We start from the raw sequence: 13,675 nt of genomic DNA, 5'->3' as shown, positions 1-13,675 counted from the left end.
AGGAGAGAATCTTAAAGAACTGATAAGTGAGCTACTAGCCCCAGTAACAGAAATGAAGGCAGAATCGCTGCTAAACGACATGGATGTGGCCTACAGGTCATATTCAGGATATATAAAGAAAAACAATCTGCCTGGGGAAATTGTAGTAAGATTCTCGAAGAGGCACATCAGGGATGCTATCCTGAAAGCGGTTGCTGTAACACCCCTGAAAGCAGGGGAGAATACTATCAGAACGCTAAAGGATATTCCATTTGAAGTAAGACAACGCAGAAAGAAATACAAAGAACTTGTGCTTTTTCTCCAAACAAACTCAATTGGATACAAATGGCTATTTCCAGAAGGCATAACGTTTAAGATTAAAGATAAAAAAGAAAAGATTGACTCTGTTCTGAAAGCTCAAGAATTCTTAAAGGAACAGCTGGGAAGGTCAGAGGACGAGAAAAAAGAAGAGGACAGTAGGTCCAGTGGCGAGCTGCAAACTGGTTCTTCCGGAGAGGACTCTCTGTCTGAGCAGGGGGCAGCAGCCCCAAAAAGTCCCTACAAGTTGCGGAAGAGAAGGGAAAAGAAGAAGTAAAGGCTGAAGGACTCTGAATTGTGCCTTTGAAAACTTTGGTTCTTGGGGATGATTGGGGGTACTGTTACTAGACAGTTAAATTTAAACTCTAAGGGTAAAAGGCTATAAATGTTTGACTCAGTTTATAAAGGGTTCAACGATGAGAAGACTTGATGTATCTAAGCTATTTGGAGGATCTCCTCTCTTGGGTTTTTACTTAGTAGTGGGTATTTTACTTTCTCCTGTATGTGTAGTATTCCCCCTCCCTTCTTTTCTGTTATAGTTTTTGTAGTTGATAAAAAATCAATAAAAAATCCCCTCCGGGGGCACAAAAAAAAGGGAAAAAAAATCAGGATAAAAACAGTTCTCAGTCATTAAACAATTTAGATAAAACAATTAAACAATTCACAATTTAAATAAAACAGCCCATAGATTACGTTAGTAGATTCTAGACTGTGTTGCTGCTTCCAAAAGAGGTAGGGAAAACATAGTTGGGAAAATTGGAAAAGGGGGAGGAAGGGAAGGAAAGGGGGGAGGGAAAGGGAGCGCCAGGCAAGATTGTACCCATTACTGTCCTCAGCCAAAGGCCTGGCAGAATATCTCTGGTTTACAAGCCCTGCAGAATTGCATGAGGTCTCACAGGGCATGCATGTTATTTGGCAGAGAGTTCCACCAGGTAGGGGCCAGGGCTGAAAAGGCCCCGGCCCTGGTTGAGGACAGCCAGATGTCTTTTGGGCTGGGGATCACCAGCAAGTTGTTCTCAATGGAGCATAATGCTCTTTAGAGAACAAAAATAAGATGTGATTGATTAGATAAAAGGGATAAAATGTGATTGATTAGATAAAAGGGATAAAATGTGATAAAAATGTGATTGATAAGATAAAAGGGATCATTAGTGCACATAAACTACAATCCTGAGAATGCTATCCAAGGAGAAAGCCCTCTCTGAAAAAAATGGGGCTTACTTCTGAGTAGGCCTGCTTAGGCTTGTTCCCCAAAGCTCTTCCTAACCGCACTACTGCCTATCATCCCTTTCTCTTATGTTGGGTAGTAGTTGACTAACTGCTAGTCTACATGTTTTCAAATGTGTCTTCTGACTCACGAGGGCTAAAAACTTCCTTTGCTTTTTGAATGAACTATTTTTGTTTTTTTGAAAAAAATTCTGCTGCAAATACAAGATTCTCTTCGAAATACTGTGCTTGTTGAATTGTAGAATTCCATCAGCCCTTTAAGGAATGTGGCTCTTCTAAGAAGCTTCATGTAGATTGCTAAAATAACAGGGAGTGTCCTGCTTCATTTCTTTTCTCCAGGCTGCAGTTTTGAAGGAACTTCATACAATAGCTCAGCGATATGGCAGGTCCCAGAAAAACCCTGTACCATGCGGCAGTGCCAGGTAAGGAGTGGAATCCATAAACCTTCAGAGGGTGAATTTTTGACATTTGTAAATCTCAAAAGAAAGGCGGAGTGTACTGCATTCCCTGTTTCACATAATGAAATGTATCAGCATGGGTTGGTGGTTAAATGAAGAATCTAGAGGTAAGTGAAGGATGTGGAAGGCACCATTGGTGTAAGGGTATTGCTGTGTGTATTCTTTTGCTCAGACATTTGCCTATGAAAACATCAAGAAAATAAAGATCTCCCTGAGGAGAGATCCAGTGCCTTCTGTGAAAGCATTTGTAGACAGAGAAATGGATTCAAGATGTTAAAGGAGTGTGGATCTGAAAGTCTGAAATGTTTGTATGAAATAGAAAAGTAACCTTAGGCTTCCCAGCCCAAATAATGTTAGAGGGTGTTTCTAAATATTATTTGTCCCCAATTCTTCCAAAGTTCTGGGTAATAGAAGCAAAACAGTAGACATCAGTTTTCAGACCTTGCAGTTTGAAAATGCATTTGGGGGTTATGTAAGGCTAGAAGGTACATCAGAGACTCAACCTACAGTAGATTCAGAATGAATCTTAGTATGTATCACGAGGAATAGAAGAGTATTGGTGGCCTCCAGGTAAGGCCTGGAGTTCTTCCAACATTTCGACTGATCCCCAGAGCACAGAGATTGGAGAAAACAGCAGTTTCAGAGGACGGACTCTCTGGTATCACCACCATGTCGAGTCCCCTCCTTTCCCCAAACGGCAACATCCTCACACTCCATTATTGCTGGCTATGCGCTGTAACAATAAAATTCATTCATTCATTCCTCACACTCCACCCCCAAATCCAGGAATTTCTCAACCTAGAGTTGGCAAACCTCAGCTAGAATGGTATATTGTGTGATTGCCACCACATATAACAACTTTACCCCGATGCACATCATTGGGAGCAGCTGACCCATTTCCTGGTCATTGTGCCGTGGTCTGGTTCTTCCTGCCTTCACAAAATTATTGCTGCTCTTGGGGGCAGTGGTCATTGTGAAGAAAGAAGAGTGATGAGACATCAGCGAATTTCACACCCATTGGATAATGCACGTTCAATGCAATTTAGCTATTGTTTGCGAACAGTTTTTCCTGTTTCACACAGGAAAATCCAGCTGCAAAGGATTGCTGAAGCACATTGAAAGTGCATTATCCAATGCATGTGAAATTATCCAACGCATGGGGAAACGTTCCTCTCCAGCCTTGTGTAACAGGAAAGCATGCTGCCTGCAGTCCTCCCAGTATGGTCAATTCAGTTGCCATTTTGTGTGAAAAGGTCCATGCATATATCTTCCAGCTTCTGTATGTGCGTCTACACAAAAGTCTGGGTTTCTGAAGCTATATACCGAAACTGGAAAATACATGCGTTGCCCTGTTCATGCAAAATGGTGACTTCCTGCATTAAGAGGATCATGCTTACTGCCATCTCTCCTTGTGAATATGGTTGAATATTCAGAATCATAATGGCTGAAAAGGGCAATTGTGGTAGAACACGGAGGAATTAAACACACACTTGCTGTTTTCTACAGCGGCCACATGTAATGTGTTTGACAAACCGGCTAGTACTATTTCTACTTTCAAAGCTCCCAGTGAATCTCCCTCCCAACCTCTGTGCTCAGGAATGCAAACAGACCTATCAGAAAACAGCAACCTATGGACAGAAGTATTGTCATTCCCCATGTATTTATCAAGAATTCGACTTCTGAAGCAAGAAGTGCAGGAAGTGATCATTTACTAGACCCTATCAGCATAGCCATCAGAGATAACAGGCTTCCATTCTATGGAACAAGATCCTTTTATCTTTTTCATTTATCTGTTTTCTCTTTGGAAATAGGGTGGGAAGGATTTTTAATCAGATCTGTCACCATCAAAGCAATAACAGTATTGGCTGATTATTTTAAGGTTTCCTTTGTGTTAAGAACCTTTGATAAGACCTGCATCTTTTGTTTTCTTGAGAAGGTTTCTTGGTTTCCAACTGACCACCATCCCTCACAGGTGCAGATAGGAATACTTGCATACTGTTTTGCTCTTTGATGAATCTCAGCCCTCACCATACCGTGTAGAGCTATACAGCACAGATGCACCAGCTTGTTTTGTGGTGGAATATTCTTAAGCATATTCTGAATAGCTTGTGCAGTCTGCAGTTTATCGGAAGTCCTGTTGCTCTTTTAATGGCTTTTCCCCACAATGTCCATGGACAAATATCATGGAATATCTCTCTCTCTCTCTCTCTCTCTCTCTCTCTCTCTCTCTCTCTCTCTCTCATGAAACTGTCTCATACTGCCAGGCCTTCCGTATCACCTACTACCTGCTCATTTTAACTGGAGATTCTAAAGATCAGACCTAGGATCCTCCGTCTTCAAAGCATGTGTTTTGTAATGAGGCACACACACCCCTTCCCCCCAGTGTGCAAGGGCCATCAAGTTGCTTCCTGCTTATGGCAACCCTATGAAATAACGTTCTCTCAAACATTCTGTCATTAAGAGCCTTACTCAAGTCTTGCAAACCAAGGCTGTGGCTTCCTTGATTGAGTCAATCCATCCCACAATTTCCATGATTTCTCCATAGAAACCTAATGCCAGTTTTTAAAAAGAGTGTCGTAATGGGGGGGGGGAATTCAGAGAGAGGAGGTGCTGAAGAATGGGGTTTCTGATTGATCTTCTTTCTGCAAAGCATTTCTCCAGTCCAGATCAGGTCCCCTGCATTAAAAAAGGTGGGTTTTTTTGGTCTGGATATATTGCAGCTGAAAAAAAATCTTTATTCCCAGTTTCCTGGTTCTGAATACTGGTATGATATTCAGGTTTTTTGCACTTCCAGTATTTTTCAGCTCCATTATTCCTTATGGGTGCTTGTCTTTTAAATAACCCCCAAATTTCAAGCCAATTGGACTAAGGGGCCCAATTCTGTGGGCTCCTGAACAAGGTACCCCCATCCATCCTCCATTGTTTCCTGTAGAGGGAACCCCCCCCTGCAAAAATGTAAAAACTGAGAATCTCCCCCCAGAAGGCTATTGCAAGCTAGTGCTCAGCCCAACAATATAAAACATGAGATTCCGAACTACGCAAACCCAAGAATCTGAATATATGTAAATGAAAGAATCTCAACCTATGTAAAACAGGATATCTGAGAGCCAGTTTGGTGTAGTGCGTGGACTCTAATCTGGGAGCACTGGGTTTGATTCCCCACTCCTCCACTTGCACCTGCTGATGTGACCTTGGGTCAGTCGCAAGCTCTGGCACAGCTGTCCTTGAAAAAGAGCAGTTTGTGTCAGAGTTCTCTCAGCCCCACCCACCTCACAGGGTGTCTGTTGTGGGAAGGGGAAGGCTTGTAAGCCGCTCTTAGACTCCGAGTGAAAGGCGGGGTATAAATTCAATCTCTTCTTCTTCCTCTTTATGTAAACTGTGAGAATCCACAAAAATCAAACCAGCACAAACCAACTCTAGCAAAGAACTAACTTTTAAAAAACAACAAAAAGACTTGAAACTGACAAAATTTTAGCTAAAGCAGCTTGGCAAGCCAATCCCAAGCCCAGGGACACACAGTACATAGGGGGAAAAGAGGGGAGAAAAGGTAACCACAGTTCTGAGAGCATGAAAGCACTGACTCCTGAGAGTCCCAGTTAATCCTGAATAGTTCTTGGATTTTTTGGGACCCATTTTTGGTATCCTGAAAAATTCCAGGTATATTTGGGATACCCAATTATATCTGAAAAATACTTATAAGGTATTTGGGGGGCTATGTATTCAGCTCAGTTATATCCAAGCACACATCTCTAGATCCCTAGCAGTTGGGAACGTCATGGTGTTCCAAAAGTGTTCTTAATTTAGCACTTTGAGTAAATGGAGAGAAAGCCACCAGGTGCAATTTGGAATGAAGAAATTGACACTTCTGTAGAGCTCTTTACCCCTTGTACATCACTGTAAAGGTCATAGGGATCCTATCAGTCCAATCTTGGCCTAACATACTGACTCTCAGTTTGTTTCTGGCCCAATTCAAGGTGCTGGTGTTGACCTTTAAAGCAGTGTATGGCATGGCACCAGCACACCCTCAGGACTGCCTACTCCTATACAAACCTACCAAACCACTTTAGTCATTTTCTGAGCCCCTCCTTCAGGTGCCTCCACCTTCTGGGGTTAGATGGGGAGCAACCAGAGAGAGGGCTTTTTCTATTGTGGTGCCAAAATTATGGAACTCCCTCCCCCAAGAAACAATTATCTGTCCCTTTCAATCACTGCTGGTGGGTGGAGATTTCCATATTTTGTCTGGAGTTCACTCAATGATCCTAATGACCTTCCAGACATACTTTTTTTTTGGTATTTTGGCTTTTTTATGGTGTGCTTTTATAAAGTTCTGCTTTTAATTGTTAGCCATCTTGGTGGGCCAGATTGGACAGAAATTCAGGATATCATTTTTTTTTGAATAAATAAACGCAAGAAACAATTATCTGTCCCCTTCAATCACTGCTGGTGGGTGGAGATTTCCATATTTTGTCTGGAGTTCACTCAATGATCCTAATGACCTTCCAGACATACTTTTTTTGGTATTTTGGCTTTTTTATGGTGTGCTTTTATAAAGTTCTGCTTTTAATTGTTAGCCATCTTGGTGGGCCAGATTGGACAGAAATTCAGGATATCATTTTTTTTTGAATAAATAAATAAAATAAATTCATTTTTTGGACTAATGACTTTTTGCTTATTGTGTTCTCTGGCAGGAAGGAGTGATAACAGAATCTGAGATTCAGTGTGTTGTTCATTGTAAAAATCCCTTGAAGCAGCCAGGAATGTGTTGTCCTACATGTCTAGGTAAGATTTCAAAGAGAGAGTGCTGTATAAATATGTTTTTAATGTTTCTCAAGGCTTATTTTATTTTACTGTTATAGATAGCGAATTTATGTTATCTTTGTAGATAGTATCAGCCTGGTTTTTTCCCAATGATTTATTACTATTTTACTAATAACACATTTGATGTATGATCCTCTGTGTATGCTTAACTGATGCAATAAAAAAGTATTTGATCATGTATCAGGTCTGGGTTTTGTGGTATTGATCAAGGTGCAATGTCACAAATGGGAGCTCTTTGGAGACAGATGCGTGGAAAGATTTGATTGGTTAGGCGTTTCTTTACTCAGCTATTTGCAGGTAGCTTGAGCAGTTGTATTCCTTTTTGTACCAGGTATTCTTTTATATATTTGAAAGTCTTTAGCCTGTTTCCACTTAGTTTCCTTATCTGTAGGCACAATACATTCTTACCGTTCTCACAGACCTCCCACGTAAAATGCCCTGCCAGCATCACCTGGTGATATAAGCCTTCCCTGGAAGAGAGAGGGTTTCTCAGACACCTTATTTCCCCTCGTCCCCCTCCACCCCCTCCCATTGATTTCCAGTGTCCTAAGGGCAGGACCTTCACAGTTTCTGCCTTGCCTTTGCCCTGATTGACAGCATATGCTGGCCACATGATTATGGTAACTTTCTCTGCAATCCCCAAACCCTGCAGGGCTTCCCATTCATGCCAAAGTGGGCCAAGAGGTGCTGCTGATGCTCCTTGAGCCACTACGATTTTGTGCATGTGACATCCCACTATGTTTTCTGGAGAGGCCCCCCCCCCTCGCAACCACCTTTCCGCCTCCGAATCCTTTCCAGGTTTGACATCTCCCTTATGACGCACTGTGTCCCGAGTCTGATCAAACAATTAAATATACTTCAGTTGAACCGCAGATTCATAGAGACTGTAGTTTTGTTAATCTGAAAAGTTATACTTGAGCCCATCTTCTCTCTGAGCAGGAGACTTCCTGCCAAGAAAAAAGATTATTGGTGGCTGGATGAGCAAACCCTGGCAAAATCTAATTAGGAGTTTAAGAATGGAGGTGCGCATCAGATGTGCATCCCATGGAAAGCAATGGAGGGAATCTGCATTCTGATCCACAGTTGATTTAATCCCAGAGTTCGTAAAAGCAGGGATATCTCTGAGACATGGCATTTCTGTAGATATCTGAGACCGTGGAGCAGAAAAGCAGAAAACGCCATAAAAGGGCAGGTTTAATGTATCTCTAATCACCGTATTACACATCATGTCTTAACAATACTAGGGGGTTATTTCCCTTGACTAAGAATCAATGCTACAGTTGATAAAAACTAGAATGCAACTGGTCTTCTGAGCCAGGAGAACACTATGAACTGTTGTCTGTGTTACACATCGTCATGTCTGCATCATTCTCTAATTTGCTGCAGCTGCCTAGTGGTGCATTTAGTGGTTTTTTTCCCTTGCACAATACTTCCCATTTACCTTTGCTGAGGTACGTTTTGTTTCTCCTAAGTTCCTTACTCCCATATCATTTTGAATTTTTACCCTATACTCTGTAGCATTTGAAATCCCTTCTGCTTTTGTTATCAGGAATAGATTGTGTTCATTGTATTGCTGTTCATGGTAGTATACCAAGGGCGCCAGTGAAGGCATTGCATTGTTCCAGAACCAACAGTGGTCAAGTACAGAACATCTTTGGATGTGTGGTGTGTGTTATATGTTATATGCCATCAAGTTGCTTCTGATTTATGGTGACCCTTTGAATTAATTGACCTCCAAAATGTCCAGGCTTTCAATCCATTTATTATTGCTACTATTTCCATGCATTTTTAACGGAATACTTACACACTCAGGAGCAGGGGTCTTGTTGTAGAAAAAGAGCTGCCGGAGCTCATTAGCATAACTCATTAGCATAACTTATTTGCATATGCCACGCCCCCTGACATCACCGGAAGTGACAGAAGGCCACACCCCCTGACATCACCGGAAGTGTGTCAGAAGGCCCGGCTACTTACCCTCCTGCTTCATCCTCATTCCCAAACGGAATGAGGATCGAAGCAGAGGGCGGGGTAAAGAAGGGGGCGGGGCTTCACCATGTGACCGCCCCGCCCCCTAGAGGTTCTCTTCCGGAGCTCCGTACCTGAGAGCTCCCCCCCGACTAGAGCCCTGCTCAGGAGTATGCTTTTTCTTTTTTTCTTCCTCTCTCCACATCCTTGTCTGTATCACTGTGACATTACAATTACATTACAACATTTGGCTTGCATGAAAGAGAAACAGGGCGGCCACTGGTAGTCGAGAAGATCATCTGTTTTGCCCCCTCATGTCTCTGGCATCCCACTGATTCCCCCCCCCAGTGCTCACAACGACTCTCTATGGTTTCTGCATGATGTAATCAATACATAATTGCGGTATATGAGGACGACCCACCAGGATTATACACTTGCTGTTTCCCCCTCGTTTGTTAAAGCCCAAGGTTCCTCAGATGAGAATACTCTGCTTAATGCATTTTAATTAAGTTCATAGACCTTTGTGGTTATGAAGATAAGATTTTAAATGTTAATGCGGTGCGCCCTAAAGGCTTGGAAATGAAATGGTAATTACCCGGAATTCCCATATGTGTTTATATTATTTCCAGGTAATGATTTTATCTGAACTTCTGGTTTGAAAAACAGTTAGGGCTGGTAATACTTTGCTGCTGTGGTGTTTGTATTGCGGTTGCGCTATGAGAGAGACGTGAGCCAAAGTTGTTCAAAACTTCTCTCCCATGTTTTTTCCTCCAGGTTGTACATTTGAAGGTAGACATTACTATGAAGGTGAGGAATTTCAGCCTGAAGGGAACAAATGCATCAAGTGTACTTGTGTTGTAAGTCTTTAGCATTGTCTCAATGCACACGACTATAAAAAAATGACTATTCTTCTTGCTGCTATTCTTGTTGCTGCTGTTATTATTTCTGTTGCTATTGCTGCTATTATTATCTACATTCAGAAGAAATTATGTAGAGCTCACATGCATTGCCTTCCTTGACTCAGATTCCGGGAACAAAATATTTAGTTGAACATTTATGACCTGGCTTGCATTGTCTGTTGCAACTGCTTATCATGCCCTGCAGAAAATTCACCAGACCCCAGTCTAAGCCCATTGAAATCAATGGGCTTAGACTGGAGTAGCGTTTCTTTGTAGAAAAGAGCACTTGACATGCTGTAGAATAATGCAGCATGTACTAGAAACATTTTCAGTTAAGTAAGCAGAGCTTGGGAGCTGCGGTGGCTCAAGTGGTTAAGACACTGAACTGCAGGCTGTGGAAGGTCGGTAGTTCAGCAGTTCGAGACCTGGGTGTGCCGCATGATGGAGGGAGCTCCCGTCTCTAGTTCCAGCTCCTGCCATCCTAGCAGTTCGAAAGCAAGAAATTGCAAGTAGATAAATAGGTACCACTTCGGTGGGAAGGTAACAGCGTTCCGTGCGCCTTGGTGTTTAGTCATGCCGGCCACATGACCACGGAAACGTCTTCGGACAGCGCTGGATCTTCGGCTTGGAAATGGAGATGAGCACCGCAACCCTAGAGTCGGATTCGACTGGCTTTCGAGCAAGGGAACCTTTACCTTAAGCAGAGCTTGACAGGCCTTTGTGCAGTTGTGTAGGGATGCCAGCCTCCAGGTAGGGTCTGGGGATCCCCCAGAATTACACTTCATCTCCAGACTACAGAGATCTATTCCCCAGGAGAAAATCGATGCTTGGGAGGGTGGGCTTCAGTATGCCACTGAGGTTCCTGTCCTCCCCAAGCTCCATCCCCACATCCCCAGGAGATTTCCAGCCTGGAGCTGGCAACCCTCTCCCCACCCCCCCACTGGTGTCCAGGGAGGAACAGGCAGCCCTAAGTCATTGCTGGTCGATTATTTGATTCTGCACTAACCTCTGGAACAGAGAAAGCTTCTCTTGAGTTTCTGTGGGCTCTTCTGTTCTAGACAGTGAATCAGAGGCTAGAAATATATTTTATCCTCAGATTTATCTCGTTGAGAGTGGTCTGGCTTCATATAAAGTTGGTGCCTTCTAGTAAAAGGTAAAGGTTTCCCTTGCTTGAAAGCCAGGAATCCGACTCTAGGGTTGCGGTGCTCATCTCCGTGTCCAAGCCAAAGAGCCAGCACTGTCCGAAGACATTTCCATGGTAATGTAGCCAGTATGACTAAATGCCGAGGTGCACGGAATGCTGTTACCTTCCCACTGAAGCGGTACCTATTTATCTACTTGAAATTTCTCACTTTCGAACCGCTAGGTTGGCAAGAGCTGGGACCAGAGACAGGAACTCACTCCGTCACGCGGCACTAGGATCTCGAACTGCCAAACTATAGACCTTTTGGTCTGCAGCTTAGCGTCTTAACCTCTGAGCCACCGCAGCTGTTCTAGAAATTAGAAAATTCCCCCAGTCCTCTCCTGTTTGTGGTTAATCCTTTCCTTATTCCTGGAGTTTTTCCCATTTCTGTTTGCATTCTGTGGAACACTGAGTTGGAACCGAATTTAAGGAGTAAATTTAGGGAAGAGGCTGTGGCTTATGGGTCGAGCATCTGCTTGGCATGCAGAAGGTCCCAGGTGGGATCCCTGACATCTTCAGTTAAAAGGAACAGGTAGTAGGTGTTAGGAAAGTCCTCTGTTGAGACACTGGAGAGCTGTTGCCAGTCTGAGTAGACAATAATGACCTTGATGGACCAGTGGTCTGATTGAATATAAGGCAGCTTCATGTGTTCGTGTGAGTCAAGAGAGAATGCTCTTCTAATTTTCCTTCCAGTTTTTAATAGGGTTCAACAATGCATACTTCTGTGCCCTACCCCGGCCTGGACTGCAGAAAAAACAACACAAAAACCAGACAAAGGGTTGGATCTAGACTAAATTGGCAATTTTCTTCAATTACCCCTTCCTGCTGCACCTTCAAGTCATTCTTCAGGGACCCCTATCCCACCCTCCACCCTGTGGCGTTCAGTGGGCTGCAGTCAGAGACAGGAAAGTTCCATTCTACCACTGGAAAGTTTAATCTGGAGACAACCCAAAAATCAGAAATCCATTCAGATTTAGTTCTTTGTATGCTGATAAATTAAAAAATCCTTAAAAGTATGCTCTTGGGCATAGTATGAACTAATTTCTATTGGGTTTCATATTGTTGTTGTTGTTGTTGTTGCTTTTTTGCTTCTGTGTTTCAAAACGTTGGTTGCAGTTTTCCCAGTATCTCTCAGTCTCAGGATGGCAGAAGTGCATGCCTGTGTGCAAAGTTTCCACCAAAGCAGTTAGGGCAGAGTGCATGGTTACATCCCACTCTTGTGATGCCCAACATTACCGAATGTGTCTATAGATGTACAAAGTGCAAAAAAATTAAGTACATGGGTGAAAACTCCATAAATGCAGCCTGATCAAAGAAGACATTAGGGTGGACAAACTCAAATTGCACTGCAGTATGCCCCGTCTAAAAATATCTCAGTATTAAACAATTATTTTCAATTCTTTGCCAATAGTCCATCTCCAAAGAAGAGTTTTTGCTTTTTTTTTTTTTTAGATCTTAAGTGGTGTTTAGTAAAATTCTGTCTCTTACTTTGATGGTTTAAGAGGATTAACTTGATGATAGATTTGAGCCATGTCATGTAGAAAACATAAGATTGCCCATGCTGAATGACCGTGTTGCCAGTTTGCATAGAATGCCATGCTGTTCCTCTATCTCAAAAGGGTGGTCTGGTATAGATTACCTAGCAATGCTGCATTCTTCGTGCTTGCTGTTGGTGGAGCACATTTCAGTGCTTTGTATTTCAGAAGGTCCCATGTTCAGTACCTGGCTCCTCTGATGGAAGGGTCTCGAGTGCGAGGCTGGGAGCAATATTTGCTGGAGACCTTAGTGAACCACTGCCAGTCAGAGGCTCTGTCTGTCTGTCTGTCTGTCTGTCTCTTCCCACCCTTCATCCATGGAGCTTAGATTGGCATCCTCACAACAACACCATGGATCAAGTTAGACTGAGGCTGCGGCCGCACTGGAGGCTTTGTGCGATCTCGCTGCACCTCTATTTACGGAGGTTTAAATGGTTACGGGAAATTTTGATCAGACATCCCCCCCCCTGAACTGGCTTCACTGCATGCTCGCCCCGTGGTTGATCATTCAGATTGTTACGGCATTCTCCCCCCCCCCCTTTGTCTTTCACCCATGCGCATAAGCGTGTATCTGAAGCTCTGGCTCCTTTTTGACAGCTCCACAACCTCTCTGCCAAGTGCTCCATCCCCTCTCAACCTCCCTCCCTTTGCCTCTCTGCCATGGAATACATGGGGGAGGGTAAAGTGCAGATTTACATGAGAGTAGTTCCATTGACCTCAGTGCATTTACCCTTGTGTCAATCATGGGATGCTCTCAGACTCTGATGCAGAAACAGGGAAGAGGGGTTTTTTTGGGGGGGGGAATTTGTCGATCGAAAACAACTCCCCCGGGGGACTCCCGATCCAGAATGACTACTTGGCGGTGGTGATTGACAACGCCATGGGTGATTGTGCACTTCTGTGAACGTTGCTACCTGATCCCCCACTCCAAAAGGAGGCAGAAATGGAAGGGAAGATTCAGACTTCCCAAACAGCTTGACTTTGCAAGAGGGGAGTTCAGACAGCCAGAAATGCAGAGTGGAAGCGCTGGCATCCATAAATACAGGACTTTCCCCGGTGCCTGATTACTCCACTTCCAAAGTGAGGCAAAGTGGCGTGCCGACGACTGGGGCCCAGAAGGCAGGTGTTGTTAGGGTTGCCAAATGTGCTTACCTGTCCAGGCGGGGGACTTTGGGTCATCTCCTGGCGCGCGCGCTTTGCGCGCGCCACATGCACGTCGCTTCCCTGTGACGTCATCACGCTGGGCGGGGCATGGCCATTTGAGGGGAAAACATAGAGTTTTCTCCTCAAATG

The 13,675-nt window shown here is 43.6% G+C and overlaps 1 protein-coding gene across 1 annotated transcript in view; it reads left to right on the top strand.

The window, feature by feature from the left end:
* BMPER (BMP binding endothelial regulator) overlaps positions 1–13,675 on the top strand; it is a 272,459-nt gene that overhangs the window by 80,727 nt on the left and 178,057 nt on the right. The window contains exons 4-6 of the mRNA XM_015405739.1: positions 1,864–1,946; positions 6,671–6,761; positions 9,540–9,622. Coding sequence (XP_015261225.1) covers positions 1,864–1,946; positions 6,671–6,761; positions 9,540–9,622 — 257 coding nt within the window. The remainder of the gene's footprint in view (positions 1–1,863; positions 1,947–6,670; positions 6,762–9,539; positions 9,623–13,675) is intronic.

This window comes from Gekko japonicus, unplaced genomic scaffold (genome assembly GCF_001447785.1).
Source record: "Gekko japonicus isolate JY-2015 unplaced genomic scaffold, Gekko_japonicus_V1.1 scaffold58, whole genome shotgun sequence".
In the NCBI taxonomy this organism is placed as follows: domain Eukaryota; kingdom Metazoa; phylum Chordata; class Lepidosauria; order Squamata; family Gekkonidae; genus Gekko; species Gekko japonicus.
The sequence above is the reverse complement of the archived record's forward strand: the minus strand, read 5'-3'. Positions and strand labels throughout refer to the sequence as shown.